This window comes from Lagenorhynchus albirostris, chromosome 19 (genome assembly GCF_949774975.1).
Source record: "Lagenorhynchus albirostris chromosome 19, mLagAlb1.1, whole genome shotgun sequence".
NCBI lineage: Eukaryota > Metazoa > Chordata > Mammalia > Artiodactyla > Delphinidae > Lagenorhynchus > Lagenorhynchus albirostris.
In genome coordinates, this window is record NC_083113.1 from 42,584,509 (window position 1) to 42,603,988 (window position 19,480).

General features: G+C 43.4%; 1 protein-coding gene across 5 annotated transcripts in view; it reads left to right on the forward strand.

Moving 5' to 3' along the window:
- Positions 1-3,560: 3,560 nt before the first annotated feature.
- Positions 3,561-19,480, forward strand: part of ZFP90 (ZFP90 zinc finger protein) — a 33,877-nt gene continuing 17,957 nt past the window's right edge. For 2 of the 5 annotated variants that reach the window (XM_060132218.1, XM_060132219.1), the window contains exons 1-4: positions 3,857-4,156; positions 16,210-16,336; positions 16,676-16,771; positions 16,922-16,936. In XM_060132218.1, the coding sequence (XP_059988201.1) occupies positions 4,124-4,156; positions 16,210-16,336; positions 16,676-16,771; positions 16,922-16,936 (271 nt within the window). In that variant the 5' untranslated portion in view covers positions 3,857-4,123. Of the gene's footprint in view, positions 3,776-3,856; positions 4,157-16,209; positions 16,337-16,675; positions 16,772-16,921; positions 16,937-19,480 lie in introns of those variants that run through there. The other 3 variants (XM_060132216.1, XM_060132215.1, XM_060132217.1) reach the window with 3 other exon arrangements.

A 19,480-nucleotide genomic window follows, 5' to 3' on the forward strand; every position in this document is an offset into this window, starting at 1 on the left:
AGAATAGAAATAAGATTTTATGATGAGAACTCAGGATTTACTCTCTTAACTTTCATATACAACATACAGCTGTGTTCATTATACGGCTCATTGTTGTACATTACATCCCTAGTACTTACTTATAACTGGAAGTTTGTATCTTTTTGACTGTCTTCATCCAATTTCCTCTCTCCCTACCCCCGGCCTCTGGTAACTACAAATATGATCTCTTTTTCTGAGTTTGTTTGTATGTTTTTTTTTATTATTAATTAATTAATTTATTTTTGTTGTGTTGGGTCTTCGTTTCTGTGCGAGGGCTTTCTCTAGTTGTGGCGAGCGGGGGCCACTCTTCATCGCGGTGCGCGGGCCTCTCACTGTCGCGGCCTCTCTTGTTGCGGAGTGTATGTTTTTTATTCGGTTTTGAAGTATAATTGACCTACAACACTATGTTAGTTCCTCTTACACAACATAGTGATTTTTTTCTATACATTTCAAATGATCGCCACATAAATCTAGTTACATCACCCCAAAGATATTACTTTGTTATTGACTATATTCCCCACACTGTACATTTTATACCTGTAGCTCATTTATTTTGGGACTGGAAGTTTGTACCTCTTAATCTTCCTTACCTATTCTTCCCCCCTCCCCTTCTCCTCTGGTAACCACCTGTTTGTTCTCTGTATCTATAACTCTGTTTCTGTTTTATGTTTGTTCATTTGTTTTGTTTTTAAGATTCCACATGCAAGTGATATCATACAGTATTTGTCTTTCTCTGACTTATTTCACTTAGCATAGTACCCTCTAGGTCCATCGATATTGTCAAAAATGGTAAGATTTCATTCTTTTTTATGGCTAATATTCTATTGTATATATACCACATTTTTATCCATTCATCTGTTGATGGGCACTTAGGTTGCTTCCATATCTTGGCCATTGTAGATAATGCTGCAATGAACATAGGGGTACAAATATCTTTTCTAATTAGTGTTTTTTGTTTTCCTTGGATAAATACCCAGGAGTGAAATTGCTGGATCATGGTAGTTCTATTTTTAATTTTTTGAAAAATCTCCAACTGTTTTTCATAGTGGCTGCAGCACTTTACATTCCTACCAACAGTGCATGAGGGTTCCCTTTTCTCAGTGTCCTCACTAACAGTTGTCATTTGTCTTTTTTATAATAGCCATTCTCACAGCTGTGAGGTGATACCTCATTGTGGTTTTGATGTTCATTTCCTTGATGATTAGTGATGTTGAGCATCACTCATTTTCATTTCAACAGACAGCATTTTCATGTGTCTGTTGGCCATCTGTATGTCTTCTTTGGAAAAATGTCTATTCAGATCCTCTGCCCATTTTTAAAATTTGGTTGTTTGGTTTTTTCATGTTGAATTGTACGAGTTCTCTGTATATTTTGGATACTAACCTCTTATTGGATATATCATTTACAAGTATCTTCTCCCATTCAGTAGGTGGTCTTTTTATTTTATTGATATTTCCTGCGCTGGGCAAAAGCTTTTTAGTTTGATGTAGCCCCATTTATTTATTTTTGCTTTACTTTCCCTTGCCTGGGGAGACATATCCAAAAAAAATATGTTACTAGAACCTATGTCAAAGAGAGTACTGCCTATGTTTTCTTCTAGAAGTTTTACGATTTCAGGTTTTACATTTAAGCCTTTAATCCATTTTGAATTTATTTTTGTGCATGGTGTGAGAGATTATCTGGTTTGACTCTTTTGCATGTAGCTGTCCAGTTTTCCCAACACTATTTATCAAACAGGCTGTCTTTTCCCCATTTTATATTCTTGTTTCCTTTGTCATAAATTAATTGCCCATATAAGTGAGGGTTCATTTCTGGGCTCTCTATTCTGTTCCATTGATGTATGTGTCTGTTTTTGTGCCAATACTGTTTTGATGACTGTAGCTTGAAATCAGGGGGAGTGTGATACCTCCAGCTCTGCTCTTCTTTCTCAAGATTGTTTTGGCTATTTGGGGTCTTTTGTATTTCCATACAAATTTTAGAATTATTTTTTCTAGTTCTGTGAAAAACGCCATTTTGTCTCTCTTTTGAACGCAGAAGAATTTAATCTCAGCTCTGAGTCCTGGTTTCCAATTCTGGGACAACAGGGAAATTTTCTCTTATTCCCTCATAGTAGTAAATGACCAATTGCTCCTGCTAACCCAGTGGTTCCCATCACATTCAAAGTAAAATCCACACTCCTTATCACAGCCTCTAAAAACCTTTGCTCCATCAAACCCCAGCCTACCTGTCCTACCTCTATGTCACTTACTCTCCCTCCCCCTCACTCTGCTACAGCTACATTAGGCATCAGTTTCTAAAACACATCGTTTGTTTCCACCGCGGGGCTTTGGCACCCTCAGTTCCTTCAGCCTGGAATTCTTTTCTCCCTCATGTTCCAGCAGTTGCCTCATTAGGTCTCAGTCTACTGAGTTCCTGCTTCAGAGAGGCCTCCTTAGACCACTCATTCATATTTCTGAATGATGCCTTCTGTTTGTTCCACAGCATCATATTCAGGCGGCAGTGGTGGAAAGCATTTTTTTTTAATGTCCATCCTTTTGATAAAGCATGTAACAAAAAGAACATTTACTTGCAATCATTTTCTACCATGTGAATATGTGATACTCTAATGTTAAAAAATCAAGTGTAAGTCTAGGAAGTTTTTAGACTATTTGAGATATATGAAACGTAGTTATAGAGCTTCCCTGGTGGCGCAGTGGTTGAGAGTCCGCCTGCCAATGCAGGGGACGCAGGTTCGTGCTCTGATCCGGGAAGATCCCACATGCCACGGACCGGCTGGGCCCGTGAGCCATGGCCGCTGAGCCTGCGTGTCCGGAGCCTGTGCTCTGTAACGGGAGAGACCACGACCGTGAGAGGCCCGCGTACCGCAAAAAAAAAAACAAAAAACAACAACAAAAAAAACCCCCATAATTATATAAATCTAATTCTTTGAGTTGAAATTTTCCATCATTTATTTATTTCCCCAAGTACAAAATCCTGAGCAATAGGATACCAAGTAATGAAATAACATGGCAGTGGCACAGTTTGCTTTTGAATACTGTTCGGGAGGCTACGGATTCATCTGAAGGTTTTTTGTTTTTTTCTTTCTGTAGTATCAACTATTTCATCAAGTATCTTGGCCGTAATATTCTATATGGTCTGGGGAGTCAGTGTCCAAACCTTTGGTAGTGACCCACGGATGAAGACGGCATAGAAGAGGCAACGTTGCCCCACTCCCTTCACTGTCTTATTCCTACAGCTGAAGTCAGTACGTGAAATTATCTTGTTGATATGTTTACGGTTTTTTTTGTCAGCCTCGTCTACAGGAGTGCATACTCGCTCCCAGAAAGCAGGATCTTTCCTGCCCGATCTACCGCAGTATCCCGCCCCTAGCAACACGCCCCTGGCACAGAGAAGACGCTCAGTGACTGTTACTGGAATAAGCGGACGCAGGAGTACGCAAGCCCCACCCTCCGACCCGTTGGGCCCGGATAGCGGTCCCCACTGGGGCGCCTCGGAAAGCGAAGCGTCCTACCAGGCAGCCTCCGTGGGACCCATGCGCGGTGGCCGCTGGGAAGTGTACTCGCGCGCCGCCGCGGCCCGGCGGTTACGGGAGAAAGGCTCCGCATGCGCAGGCGCACTTCCGGCTTTGCCCCGCCGCTGCAGCCATTGTCCGGCCCAGGTGCGGCGAAGGGGGCCCCTCGGACTTCAGAGTTGCAGAGGACTGAACCGGCACCGGGGACTGGAGGAGCCGACCCGAGCCCTGGGTGGGCCTGAGGTCTCGAAATCCGTAGTCCCCAGGAGGCGGTGATTCCGAGTGCGCGGGTTGGGGCGGCACCTCCCACGGGCTTTGCGCGTGTGCGTTCGGCCGCGCCCACCATCCTGCGGGTGGGACTGGGCGTGGCCGGAGGAGGGTGTCTTGGAGGCGGCGAGCGTTTAGTTTGGGGGAGGCAGGCCCAGCCAGGGCCCGCGCACCGCCCCACCTCTCTACCCTGGAGAAGTGGCTGCGGGGCGGAGGCGGGCCGGGCCTGGCGGGGCGCGGGCTGGTTGGCAGTTACAGCTGGCTGAGTGGGCCCTCTCCTCTCTCCCCAGACCCTGTCTAGGAGCTGGGCCCGGCGACGCAGGAATGGCCCCAAGGCCTCCGACGGCCAGGCCGCAGGTGAGCAGCCCGTTCCTACCCCGGGGCGTATTTGGAGTAGTCATTGTTCACTGCTTGAGCGACCTTCCTTTCTGGCTTGCTTGCCCCCTCGGAGCCTCCTAGCCTTGCAAAACCAAGGTGTCCAGAGCTGGGGGGAAAGGGCTTCCCCAAAGGAGGGCCGGTGGGGAGGAGGGGGACCAGGGCGGGGTGGTCTTGTGGGAGGAGTTAAGAGTGGATGTATTAGGAAGTGTCAGTGTTGAGAATCCTGAGGGCCAAGCCAATTCCTTGAACTCTGTCCGTTAGGAATCTAGAGGGTCGGGTGACAGAATAGAAAACTGTAGAGGGGAAAGTGACTGTGAGTGAAGGAGAGAGGAGCCCTAGCTTCTGACCCAGGGGCCATAGAGAGACCTTAAGGGACCAAAAAAGCCTGGTCTGGACTTGCCTAGGAAGAGCCTGGAGATGGGCTCTTCCCGGGTAAGGAGGAAAACAACAAGGGAGGACGTGTCCCGTAGCTTTACATGTTTTTTTCTGCTTTAACAGAGGTATAATAATGCACGTCCCCAGATGTCCGGCCTTCAACTTAATTAACATAACGCTGATTTGTGAACCCATTTATTCTTGTGAGACAGGAGGCATTTTCTAGAAGCATTACAACTCTGAGCTTACCCATTGATTTACAGACTCTTATCAGTGAAAATATAACAAAGTTCAGATGGTATTTTAATCCACACTCTTTACAATTAAGGAAAAATCACAGATTCTAGTTGCTAGGGTGTGAGACAAATCAGGTAAAAATACCAATGTTCTTTAAAAGCAGTTCACAGTAAATTAAACACAGCATATAATGCCTTTATATTTTTTTACTTCTTGTTATATGTTTTTGTTTTACAGGGGTGAGCTTTAAGGAGTAAGACAAGTAACAGTACTAGAACAAAACAGTTGTTTTGTTTGAGGAGAGCCAGAGCAAATCACTGTCATCAGCACCTTTCCGTATAAAGTGTTTCCTCAGTAGGTTTTGAGAATTCAGATGACTTAACTCACTTAACACCTCATAGGGGTGTTGATCATTTCCGCAGCGTGGTGGTGGGAGTTGCCTTTTGATGTGAAAATGAATCTGTGTTCTGAACAGTGAACTTTAGGGACCTCTTTAAACTTCACTTTTAAAGCTGTGTTCCCAAAAGCACTCAGTTATATTCTCATGGAATGTCCTGACGGTGTTCACTTGGGTTACCTGACTTAGGCTGCAGATGATGACTGGGTATGGAGGACAGGACAGAACAGAACACTGGCCCTACAAATGGGGCTTTTCAGGCAGAAATTTCCCTTTGTCAGTGGTTCCCCTTCCCTGAGCCTGGCCCTCAGAGGAATGCAAAAGATGAGCAGTTGAGTCATGTGACTACTTATCCAGGAAGTTAATTTAGTGGGGGAGGACAACCTCATGCAGAAGTATAGCACCAGAAAGGTGGTGTCAAGTGTTGCTGCAGAGATCCAGGGACTGCTGTGAGTGCAGAAGGGAGAGGAAATTCTGCCTGTGGGAAGAGTCAGTGGAGATTTCACCTTTGAATAGGGGCAGGGTCTGAGCCGGTGAAAATGAAGGGTGTGGGAGTAGAGCTGATTGACTGTGGGTCAGGGGTTGGGAGGCAAGAAGATGAGGGGCCTATATCCGAAACCATTGTCCTGTGTGACAGTGGGTGTGGGCTGCAGGCACTGCGTAGATGAGAATACAAGGGCGTTTGGACTTTTTTCTCTTTGGCCTTGGTAATCCATTCATTCATTCATACATTCATTCAGCAGATAGTCATTGAACCCCTATGAAGTGTTAAGACACTTTTCTAGGTGGTTGGTATACATTAGTGGACAAAATTTATAATGGTCTTTGCTCTCTTGGAGCTTACATCTTAGAAGGAAGAGGCAAGTAAGTAAGGAAATTGTATGATATCCTAGAAGGCATCAGTACCCTAGAAAAAAGATAAAAGGTAGGACTTCCCTGGTGGCGCAGTGGTTGAGAGTCCGCCTGCTGATGCAGGGGACACGGGTTCGTGCCCCGATCCGGGAAGATCCCACATGCCGCGGAGCGGCTAGGCCTGTGGGCCATGGCTGGTGAGTCTGCGCATCTGGAGCCTGTGCTCTGCGACGTGAGAGGCCCGTGTAACGCAAAAAAAAAAAAAAAAAAAAGGATAAAAGGTAGAGAAGGATAAGGGGGATTGAGTAGGGAACTGGGCGCTTGTGGTAGGAGTGCTATTTATTCATTTATTTATTCATCATTTATGTCTGCTGTGTTGGGTCTTCGTGGCTGCATGCAGGCTTTCTGTAGTTGTGGCAAGCGGGGGTTACTCTTCATTGCAGTGCACGGGCTTCTCATTGCAGTGGCTTCTCTTGTTGTGGAGCATGGGCTCTAGGCATGCGGGCTTTCGTAGTTGCGGCGCCTGGGCTCTAGGGTACGTGGGCTTCAGTAGTTGCAGCACACGGGCTCAGTAGTTGTGGTGCACGGGCTTTGTTGCTCCACAGCATGTGGGATCTTCCTGGACCAGGGATCGAACCCATGTCCCCTGCATTGGCAGGCGTATTCTTAACCACTGGGCCACGAGGGAAGTCCAAGGAGTGCAATTTAAATAGGGTGGTCAGGGTAAGCCTTATCCTTATTGAGATGATACCATCTGAGCAGACTTGAAAGAAGTGTGGGAGTTAACAACATTCAGGTCTGAGGGAGAGTGTTCTGGGTAGAGGGAACAGTGGGATGTGTGTCTGGTGTATTCAAGGAGCTGCAAGGAGGCTATTGTAGCTTGAGCCAATGATTTTGAGCAGGGAACTGTACAGTTTCTTAGTTTTACAGATGGCTGTGAATGATGTGCAGGAGCAAGAGTTTGAAAGTTGGGACTCCTGTGGTTGAGACCTTCTCCCAGGGCTTAGCTAACGAATACCTAAAGTGGTCTCACAGTGGGAGGGGAATGGGAGCAGAGATGGGCCGGGCGGAATACCCCCAAAATCCTTGGGTTCTATGGATTGTTAGTAACTATAGCTGTGTAAACAACTATGCATTCTTTTTTTTGTTATATGTGTACTATGTTTTTAGTTAGGATTTTTTTTTTTAAGAAGATGTTGGGGGTAGGAGTTTATTAATTTATTTATATTTATTTTTGCTGTGTTGGGTCTTCATTTCTGTGCGAGGGCTTTCTCCAGCTGTAGCAAACGGGGGCCACTCCTCATCGCAGTGCGCGGGCCTCTCACCATCATGACCTCTCCTGTTGTGGAGCACAGGCTCCAGACGCACAGGCTCAGTAGCTGTGGCTCACGGGCCCAGTTGCTCCGCGGCATGTGGGATCCTCCCAGACCAGGGCTCGAACCTGTGTCCCCTGCATTAGCAGGCAGACCCTCAACCACTGCGCCACCAGGGAAGCCCTTAGTTAGGATTTTGAAAAGGTGTTTACCATTCTTTTTTTTTTTTTTTAAGCATTCTTAAAAGTTGAAGCCACCAGAAAAGTAAGAAATGGGGAAAGTTTTATAAGAAAAAGCTGCTTATGGAGACCAGGTTTCTTTGTGTTCTATCTTGAAGGGGAGGAAATGCAGAGGGACCAGGCCCTGGTCTCTATTGACTTCAGATCCCAAGAGAGCTCTGTGGTTCGGTCATCAGAATTGAACAGACCCAGCAAAAGCTGGCTCAGGTCACAAACTCAGATGAGATGCTTCAGGGAAACCAAGCCACTTGCTGAACCAGGTCAGGATGTTTGTGGCCAGGGATATTCAAGCTCCCTCCATACGGAGGTCCGCTTTCTTAACCTCTTCCTGAGCTGACTGGTGTTGGTCTTTAAGCTTCAGCTCAGACCCTCCTTCCCTTGGGTAAGGTCAAGTGCCTCTCTTGTGCATTCCTGTAGCACCTATGTACACTTGTCATAGTAGTGTCTCATGTCGTATGGAGTGGTGTGCTTACCCATCTGTCTCGTACTGGGCTTTCTGCTTTTCTAGAGAAGGGCCACCTGACTCCTTTCATCCTTTGCTCCAAAGTACACACACAGTAAGTGGGTGTCACATGAGCGAACATTAATAACCACTTAACCCCAGGCAGTGATTTTATACTTTCTGCATTTTCTGCTCGTCACATAGCAAAAATGTAATTTTTCCAGTTGCAGTGATGCTAATTTTCTGATAAAGCAATAGAATGAAACAGTGTGACTTTCACTGTGCGCGGGCCTTCTCTAGTTGCAGCAAGCGGGGGCCACCCTTTGTTGCAGTGTGTGGCCTTCTCCTTGCAGTGGCTTCTCCTGTTGTAGAGCATGGGCTCCAGGCACATGGGCTTCAGAAGTTGTGGCATGTGGGCTCAGCAGTTGTGACTCACGGGCTGTAGAGTGCGGGCTTCAGTAGTTGTGGCACGTGGGCTCAGTAGTTGTGGCACGCGGGCTTATTTGCCCCATGGCATGTGGGATCTTAGTTCCCCAACCAGGGATCGAACCTGGGTCCCCTGCATTGGAAGGCAAACTCTTAACCTCTGGACCACCAGGGAAGTCCCCTCAATTACAACATTTTAAATTTCATCTCATTTTTATGAGGATTTTTCTTTTGTTCTTTTAAATCACTTTTATGGTTGTATTATACTGCTTTGTATGATATACTAAAATTTATTTAACCATTTCTCAGAGGACATTTAGGTTGCTTCTGAAGTTTCTGCTATTACAAATAATACTGGGATAAAATCCCATTGGTTACAATAGATAATTAAAAAAAATTTTTTTTTACGAGAGAGATCTTTGGCAGGTTTTGATGGCATGCTTATCCTTAATTTGTAGAAACATTCAGATTGCTTTTCATCTTTTTCTGTCTTTTGAAAGAATTTGCCTATAAAACATTTCGATCCAGGATTTTTATAAAGAGGATGACTTGGGAACAGTTTTCTCTGTTTCTTCCTCAATTATTTTCTCTCCTTTTTTGTGTCAACATTGGTGATTTAGGATTTAAAAATTATCCACTTCACTAAGATCTTTCACATTTCTTAACACACTGCTGGGTATTTTACTGGTTTATCCCCTTATTTTAATTTTAATTTAATTTTAATTTTATCATTATTTTTTAATTTATTATTTATTTTTGGCTGTGTTGGGTCTTCGTCGCTGTGTGCGGGCTTTCTCTAGTTGTGGTGAGCGGGGGTTACTCTTCGTTGCGTTGTGCGGGCTTCTCACTGTGGTGGCTTTTCTTGTTGCAGAGCGCAGGCTCTAGGTGCACAGGCTTCAGTAGTTGTGGCACACGGACTTAGTTGCTCTGCGGCATGTGGGATCTTCCCGAACCAGGGATCGAACCCGTGTCCCCTGCATTGGCAGGTGGATTCTTAACCACTGTGCCACCAGGGAAGTCCCTCCCCTTATTTTTAAATTGACTTATTTTTTTATTTCTTCTTTTAGTATATTTGTCAGAGGTTTTTTTGTTCAGCCAGTATTTAAGAGGAGCCAGCTTTTAGATTTGGCTGTTAATGCCATCGTTTTGCCATTTGCCCCTACTATTTATAATCCAAGAATAGAATTCACTAATCTGTAATTTTTTTTTAATCCTCAAAATGACTCCTCATTTTCCTTTGGTAAGAATTACCTTCACTCAGCAGACATTTTTAGAATGCCTGCTCTGTGCCGGGTGGTATTCTTAACCAGGGTCACGCTTCAGAACCAGTCAGGAGAAGGTACCTGCTTCCTGTGGGGTGGCAGTAAGGCTTCAGTGAGAAAATTTAGCGAGGGGGTGCGTGCCCTGCGGTGAATGCTCAATAAATGTTAGTTGTTGCTTTTTTATAATGAATCATGTAAGGAGCTTTTAAATGTTGCCTGGTAGGGCCCTTCATGCATGGCCAGTTTTTCCAAATTGCCCCTGTGATTGTGGAAAATTCCAACATGCTTAGTTTTGGAAATACTGAAATGAAAAGGAGTTTGAGAAATTGTTGAGGGAGAAAAACATGAAAATATAGCTATAGTTCTGAAATTGAGATGTGGACCAAATACTAAAGGTGGCAGGGATCTGGAAAAGCTTCAGAAGGGAAGGGACCATTGAACTGGTTCTAGAAGGATGACTTGGAATTTATCCTGTAGAGCTGAGGGAAGAAAGTACATGATGGTCAGAATAGGATGTACAAAAGCAAGGAAACATGGAAGAGAATGATGTAATCAGGGCAAAGAGTCCACTTGTCAGAAGCATGGGGTGTGTGGCAGCAGGCAGAATTTAAGAGAAAGATGATTCTGTCACCTAGAGAGAATGGCCTGAGGTGGAGATCTGGAACAACCTAGAACAGTGTCGTCCAAAACAAGCATAAGCTACATGGATAATTTTAAATTTTCTAGCAGCCACAATGTAGAAAGAAACAGGGGAAGTTAATTTTAGTAATGCATACTATTTAACCTCATATAGCCAAAATCTTATCATTTCTACATGAATAAATATTTTAAAATTATTAATGAGATGTTTTATTTTTTTTTTTGGTACTAAGTCTTTGAAATCCAGTGTTTTATACTGAACTGCACGTCCTAATTTGGACTAGCCACATTACTAGTGCTCAGTATTCACATGTGGCAAGTGGCTACCATATTAGACAACATAGATCTAGACCATTAGGCCATTGCCTGGCCCAATGGCATTGTTGGCAAGGGAGGATTTAAGCTGGGTTTGAAAGGTGAAGGGAAGGGACTGAATGTAGGAGACATTTTTGAGGCTGTTGGTGATTCTACGGCATAAAGGAAAAATGAAGAGTCAAGGGTAAGGTCCAGGTTTCCAGTTGGGATACTGTAGATGGTGATGCCATTAGCGTCAGTAGGGCATCTGTGTGTGTGTGTGAAGGTTAACAGTAATCATGTTACTTCTCTCTGTACGCACTTGTTAGGGATGCTGTTAACTCTCAGCTTACCAAACTGTTATTGTCCAGTATCATAGAGCACCGAGTACTTGAGTGAAAATGCCACACTGTATCCCAGTAAATTTAATGTATTCTAACTAGTTAAAATAACTTGGTCTTAGAGGGGGGTAGTTTTTATATTACTATAATTGTATATAACATAAAAATTAAATATTATATACAATAGTTAAATTAATAAATAAAAATGTTACATGTAGTATAAATACAGTATTTAAAAATATGTGATTTAAATAACTAGATTATTTTTACTCATTAGCTTCCAGGCTCTGGTTTTGAGCTTTGCAAAGTTGCAAAACTACAAAGTTTCCTGAGTTATAGTTTTAGGGGATTTCTCCTGCAGGGATGGTATATGCTAGAGTTGCAGGAGCGTGTCTTTTTATAGTTGGACATGTCCTTTCTGGATGTACTCTTTCACCCTTCTGCTCTTAAAACTCTTATTTCTTCAGTTCAGGGAATCCACGTTATAGATGAGAAAATTGGATCTCCAGGAGGTCTGTGATTTGCCCAAGGATATTACACACTTAACTTCTTAACTTAGTATGTGCTGTTTCCAGTTCTTTGCTTTGGGCTCCATCATTTGGCCAAGGTCCTCTTTATGTCAGCATGAGGAAGGGGAACATTTAATACTTCTTGTTAGTTTTTAAAAGGTGTTGATTATGAGGTCCAGTTAAATCTGGAGGAAGGGTAAGCAGTGTTTACAAGACATCACTGGATCATTTTATTACAGTCTGAGGTGTGACCTGCATTGGATGCCCTAAAGTTGATTTGATTCAGAGTGGCTAACTCACACCAAGGATCTCAGAGTACATTTTACCTATTTAATCTTGCAGACCACTGACTGTCCATTATGTACCAAAATGGTTCTGGCCAGTGGAGATTCGAAGGCGCCTGAGACAAGGTCTTGACCCTCTAGAAGCACAGTGAACAATAGGTAACAGTTGCCATAAGGTAGTGTCTTATGAGCTGTGCTGAAGAGAGGCCTAGGGAGGGGAGCTGGGGGGTGGGGGTTAGCCTAGACCTGGAGGTAGAAATGGAGCCCCTGAGGAGAGAACTTGACTGAGTCTTGGTGGGAGAGTGTTAGCAGGCAGAGGAGGGAAGGCCGAACATTTTGAAGCAGCACTTGCAGAAGAGAAAGAGATCTTTTTTTTCAAGGAGGTGTAAGTGTTCTGCACACTGAATCATGGTGTACAAGGGGAAGAGAAGCTAGAGCTGAGGCTGCAGAAATAAGGTGAGGACTAGGTTGGAAGAGCTCAGAAGCTCACACTAAGGAGTCTAGTTTTTAATCTCAAGGAAAATTTATTAAATATTTATGGAGCCCCCACTATGTGCCCAGCCTCTTGTAGCCAATGGAGATTCAGCCATAAAGAAAATAGGTAATATTCCTACTCTCCTGGAATTTACATTCTGCTGTAGGATGCAGACTGTAAACAAATAAAATATGACACGTCAGGTGTAAGGACTATGAAAAAGGAAAAGAACAGAGAGTGACAGTGCAAGGTTGCGGGGGGGGGGGGGCGCTGTTTTATATAGCGTGGTCAAGGATGTTGGCTCTGGTGAGGTGACGTTTGAACAAAAAGCGGAAGGAAGTGAGTGGGGAGCCACATGCCTATCTGCAGGAAGAGGCTTCCAAGTCAAGGAACAGGCAGAGTGAAGATCTCAAGGCAGAAGCATGTGTGGTACGTTCCAGGAGTTGTAAGGAGGGCAGGGTGAGTAAAGGTAAGAGAGCAGTAGGTTGGGGATGAGGTTCAAGATGAAGTCAGGGAGATAGTGGGGGGCCAGATTGTGAAGGGCTGTGTAGCTACTATCAAGACCTTGGCTTTTACTTGGGATGAATTGGGATGCCATTGGAGGCTTTTTTTTGGGGGGGGGATGCCATTGGAGGCTTTTAAGCAAAGGAATGACTTGCTCTGAAAGGTTTTAACAAGATGAGTCTAGTAGTTATATGGAAGACAGACTTGGGAGGGGTGGGGCATGAGTGGAAAAGGAGAGACAAGGTAGGAGATAGTAGCAGTGGTCCAGGTAAGAGGTGATGGTGGCATGGACTAGGGTGAGGGCAGTAAGAATAGGGAAAAGTGGGAAGAAATTAAAGGTTTGTATGCATGATCAAATTTGTTTTAGAGAAGTGACTCTGATAGTACACAGGAAAGAGTTGGTGGAACCGTGAGTAGTAGAACAGAAGTTACTTGTCCTGCCAGGGCAAGAAATGAGTGGCCTGGACTAGACATTTGTTTACTGGTTAGCACATTCTTTAACATTAGTTCAACCTATTTGGGGAAGCAGAATAAAGTCAGGAGGCCATGTGTTAAATACAGGGAACCAGTGAAGCAAAGGAATCCAGATTGGCTGCCAACTCTGTGTTCCTAAACCAAAGGGGCTGTAAGTTTAGAGGACAGAGTAGGAGTGGAAAGGTGTTACTTCTCACAGCCTAACTTAAAATGTCTGCTTTAGTCCAAACCTTTTCTCTGTTAGCCATGTGCATCCCAAATCCAGCCTCCCTTCTCTAACTTCTCAGTCCCTGGGCTGGATTCCCACTCTTTTTTCTCCCATCCTAATGGTACTTACCTCTTAAGGCCCAGTGCATAGCCCACCTTGAAGCTTCTCTCCTGTACCCAGTTTTCCCTGCCCAGAACGCTGGTAGCACCCACTTTACTATGTATTGTCTCATATCGTGCTCTAATAAACAACACATTTTAAAATAAACTGAAACCTATTCAAGGACTGCAGTGTTTTTCTTTTGCATTTTTATTCTGCCATGCTGCATATGGTAAAGCCAGGCGCCTAGTAAATATCTAGTGTCTTTTTTTTTAGCATCTAGTATCATCTTACCTGGCACAGTCAGATCCCTGACCTCTGTCAGAAAAATCTGCCACGTTTCAACCCTTCTCTGTTCTTGTGGGGACACAGCCGCAGTGTTGAGCAGAAATGTGATATGGAGGAGGCACTGTTGTGTACGGATGCAATCATGCACCTCACCCAGTAGGAGATGGGGCCACTCTCCTTTTCTCTAAAATTCAGATCTCAGCTATCTCCTTAAGGCTCAACTCAGTCAGGAAACAGATATTTAGTGTTGGGTCAGGTACTTGCTAGACATTGGTATTCTAGAGTTTAAAAAAAAGGAAAAGTAGAGTCCCTGCTCTCACGATGCTCACCATCTAACTAGGAAAACAAGCATTAAGTAGATTATTAGGTCTATTTCAATTGTGGATGCGCAAAGTGGCTTAAAGCACATGATATGGGGATTGACCCTCCATTGGGGGATCAGAAAACCTCACTGAAGATCTGCTAACCTACACCCGAGGTATGGAATTAGCAAGGGAAAGACGGATGGGAGGGTGGAGAGAGAATTATATCTTCTAGGAAACAGAAGTCCAATTCAGCTATAGCTAAGCACATGGGAGGAGGGCATGGAATAAGGTAGAAACCTTCACGTAACTTTCCCTCACTGCTCCAGTGAACTCATGGCTCTGCTTTCAGTGTCTTTTCATGCTGATTGTCTTTACATACTTTATTATGTACTTCTTGAGGTAGAAATCTAACCAGGACCAAAGGAGATATTTCAAGTTGGGCATAGTGACAGGTGTCCCATGGCTTAACAAGGCCTGGTGAGGCAAGACAGAAATCAACCTGTGAGCATCAGAACTGACTATTCAGAGGCACGAGAGTCCTTAGCCAATTTCAGTGGGTGTTGAGGAAGAAGTGATTGGAGTGGAGTAAAGCATGAAAAAATCTTTGACCTAGAAATTCCAATTCTAGCTAGCTAGCCTACAGGAATTCTAATATATTTGCACAAAGAGTGTGTATTGCAGTGATGTTTGTAATAGCAAAATATTGGAACTAATCCAAATATCTAATAATAAGAACTGGTCGGGCTTCCCTGGTGGTGCAGTGGTTGAGAGTCCGCCTGCCAATGCAGGGGACACGGGTTCGTGCCCTGGTCCAGGAAGATCCCACATGCCACGGAGCGGCTAGGCCTGTGAGCCATGGCTGCTGAGCCTGCGCGTCCGGAGCCTGTGCTCCGCAACGGGAGAGGCCACAACAGTGAGAGGCCCACGTACCGCAAAAAAAAAAAAAAAAAAAGAACTGGTCCATTTATTCATTCACCAAGTTTTTCTAAGCATCCACTATGTGCTGGGCATCGGTCTAGGCACTGGGGGGCATATAGCTGTGAATAAGATAGGTAAAGTCCTTATTCTCACGGGACTTGCAATTGGGGAGACAGAAAAGCTAACAAATCTCATAACGATTAGAAGTACAAGTGTCCTTTTTCATCTGAATCTATTTGGTTCCTGAGTTAAGGTGGCAGGAATTTGGACAGTGAGCAATACCTGTTTTAGGAGAAAAATTAAGCATGGTAATATGATGCATAGTAAATTAGAAGGAGGTGCTAAGACACCTTTTCTGAGGCGGCGATCCTGGACCTGAGACCTAAACGTGGTTTAGGTTGACTGATTGTCAACCATGTCGCGATCCCAAGGCCCAGGGTGGGAACAGGCTTGATATATTCAGGGCAAGGTCAGCATGGCCAGAGCCCAGTGAGTGATGGGGGAGTTTGAATCTTGTTCCTAGTACAGTGGGGTGCTATGGGTTTTAGGCAATGGGTGTCTTATGGTACAGCTGTACTCTGCGGTGCTATGAAGCAATTCAAAGAAATAAGGTGAAATTATACATAGCACTAAGGAAAGACTTCCAAGATACATAGCTAAACGTGAAAAGCAGAATGTAGAACAATTTATATGATATTTCACAAAACAAGACTGTGTGTGTGTGAAACATGGAAAGGGACTGTTAAGTGTATACACCAAACTGTTAACAATGGTTATTTGTAGGGAGTTTGTGTGGGATTGGTGATGGGGGTGAAGGAGGGCTGTCACTTTTTATTCCCTGCTGTATTTGGGTTTTGTAATGGGCAGTGAGGAATTGGTGATTGTATAGGAAAGGCTTGGCTTTGAAGGGAACAAGAAGAAAACTAGGCTTACAGGATTGCGGGACACATTGCCCCTCATGACTTTCCTGCCTGCCATATTAGATTCTCTATAAAATTGTGTAACAACTAGTATATTTAACCCAACATTGCCCCCTCAGGATATCACATGTGTGATCACCATTTGTGATAGACCCTACAGTAGGTTCCCAGTTTTGCCATGGGAACATTTGTGGGGTTGATCCCTACTTGAGCAGGAATGTGTTCCTACAGGAATCGGTGACATTTAAAGATGTGGCTGTGAACTTCACCCAGGAAGAATGGCACCACATGGATCCCGCTCAGAGGCGCTTGTACAGGGATGTGATGCTGGAGAACTATAGCCACTTGGTTTCTCTTGGTAAGGACCACATCTCATTGTCTATGTATTGGTGGGTCTTTCCTTTCTCAGTTGCTAAGGTTGTGGGACTCATAGTTTGGGTGACTGTGAGCAGAGTGTACAGGGTTAGAGCTTGTTCATCTTGCTGGGACCCAGCTTTATGGGTTTCTGAGCCTGCTCTTTAGGTAAAAGGTCTTTCTTTTGCAGAACTGGAAATAGGCCATTTGATTGCATGACTCCTCAAGTTGCACCATTTTTTCCCTTCAGAGTTCCTGAGGATCAAGGCCTAATACTGACTTGTAGAGGGTTCTTTGTCTACTTGCACAAACAACCAAATCTTGTGTATTTACCCATGAGCAGGATATCAAGTTTCCAAGCCAGAGGTGATCTTCAAATTGGAGCAAGGAGAAGAGCCATGGATAGCAGAGGGAGAAATCCAAAGACCTTTCTGTCCAGGTAAATGAGGGAGAATCAAGCATGTAGGACAATGGCACAGCTGAGGGAGAGGGAAGCACCTTCAGATTGCTGCCTTGGGAGCGCCTAGACCTGTAGAAGAGGTTGGACCATCTGGATGACACCTACCTGTATGTCTCCCTTCTCCATTAGGGTGTCTTGCTGCTGGTAGGTCTTGGAAGAAAAGGTACCTCTTTTTCCTTTCTGAAAGTAGCCCTTTGTCCTACACTCAGAATACCATCTGTCCCTATCCTATATCCCTACTTCTGGATTATTTTCTCCTTTGGTGTCCTCAGTACCCCTTCATTATTTAGAGATCTCTTTTCTTACTCATTCAGACATTAATTGAACTTCCATATCTCCTCCTTGTTTTTTCTTGCTGCTTTCACTGTCGAATGCCCCAGACTTGCAGGAAATACCCATAACCTTGATTCTCCCTCCCTCCAGACTTCTTTCCCTGACTGCACTCCTGTACCACCTGTCTGGCGAGCAACACCATCCTCCTTCCGTCCTGCACTCCTGTCCATTTCCTCCCTCCACAGTTCCTGGAGTATCATCCTCTCCTGGTTTCCCCTCATTCAATGCTTCTTGGCTTTGGGTCTTTGGCTTTTCTTGCTTTTCCCTCTTAGTGAATCTACCTTAAGGAGCCTGCCTTCCGGCTTCCTCTCCTTTCTTTCTATATTACCTCCCTATAAAAGGGTGCCTGCCTTCTGGTAGTTGCAGCTCTTTATTGTGTGCTGTAGACTCAGAATCATCCTTACTTGTACCCTGGTCACTTTTATTTTCTTCTCACAGGACCCCTCCACTTGTAAGTCCCACAACATTCTTATTAGAGGTGTAAGATCTAGATTAATCATCTTGCATCTCCAGTCAGCACATTTTGCTACATTGCCCATTATCCATTTCTCCCCTTGCCCATTAGAAATTACCAGGATTCCAGTCCCTCAGGCCAGACACCATAGTCAGTCTAGTCTTTTTCTTTCAACCCAAGTTATTTTCCTCCTTTGAGAAGTATCTTAGGTTTTCCTCCCTTTTAACTTGGACTGGTGACATCCTAAACCAAACCCCAGACTTAGATTATTATAATTCCCAGTTGAAATTGCTCACTGAATTTTATCTTTTTGTAATCCATACTGGATTTTTTAAATCATACTTTTATTGAGATATAATTCACATACCATAAAATTCACCCTTTTAAAGTGTACATTTCAGTGGTTGTTTGGATATGTACAGAGTTGTGCAGCCATCACCACTATCTAAGCAGTACATGTTCAACACCCCAATAAGAAATCTTATACCCACTAGCAGTCACTTTCCATTCCCCATACCTCCCAGCAACCATTAATCTACTTTTTATCTCTACGGATTTGCCTATTCTGGATATTTTCTATATATGGAATCATAATATGTAGCCCTTTGTGACTGGCTTCTTTCACTTAGCATAATGTTTCAAGGTTCATTCATGTTGTAGCATGTATTAGAACTTCATTCCTTTGTATTGCTGAGTAATATTTTCTTGTATGGATATATCACATTTTGTTTATCTATTCATCACTTCATGGACCATATTGGATTTTAATGCTTTATCTTCCTAAACCAGCCACCTCTGAAAGAACTTTGCTATTACTCCCTGTACCTCATTATAGGAAGCAGAAACTCCCTTGATTTAAAGGTCCCCATCATCCCTTCCAGTATTATCTTTCTATTCCTGCTAAAAAAAGCTCCACCTAGTTTAAACTTTTTCTTGATGTTCTCTGTAAGTAGCATATAGTTTCCCTCATTAGATAATACTTCGTGCCTATCCAAAACCATCTATTCTTTAAGTTCAAGGTCTGTCTAATCCATAAAACTTAATATATGCTAATATATTTATTTGTTTCTTCCTTGATCACAAATACCATTTATATCATCTCTACCACACAAATTCAGATTTAATACGTGCTATCTGATGGGTTTTTTATTAAGTCATCAAAAGATTGAGTCTTGTTTTTATTCTTAGATTTTAAGCTCCTGGAGAGTCTATTTATTATATTTCTAATATTTTCTATTTGTATTGCAGAGCATGTAGAAAGCAGTCAGAAAATTACTTGATTGATTGTTATGGAATCTTGCTGGGAGAGAACTTTCTCATTCATTCATTCCAACAAACATTTCTTGAATGTCCCACTGAGAAGGATTCTAAAAGGAGTACAAAGTATTCTCTGTCCTCAGAAATTTAGAATTGAGTCTTATTCCAGGGTAAGGAATTTGGGAGTTTAGGGCTCCTTAGTTACTGGGTTTTTTTTTCCCCTCCTAATATTTTATTATGCAAATTTTCAAATATTTGAGAAGTTGAAAAAATTATACAGTGAACACCATATACCTACCACCATGGTGCTATAGTTGTTAACATGTTGTTATATTTGCTTTATCACTTCGTCATATCTCTTTGTCTGTCTATCTATTAATCTGTCTTACCTTTGATGCATTTCCTAGTGAGTTGCAGACATGAGTACATTTCACCCCTACATGCTTCAGCATGTATATCATTGGCTAGAGTTCAATATTTGTTCATAGTTCTTTTTTTTTAGAAAATATTATATACAGTGAAATATATACCTCTTATATATGTACCATCCATTTGATTTTGACAAGTGCATTCTCCCATCCAACCAAAACTTCTGTTGATATGGAACATCTCCATCATTCCAGAAACCTCCCTCCCCTTAGTTT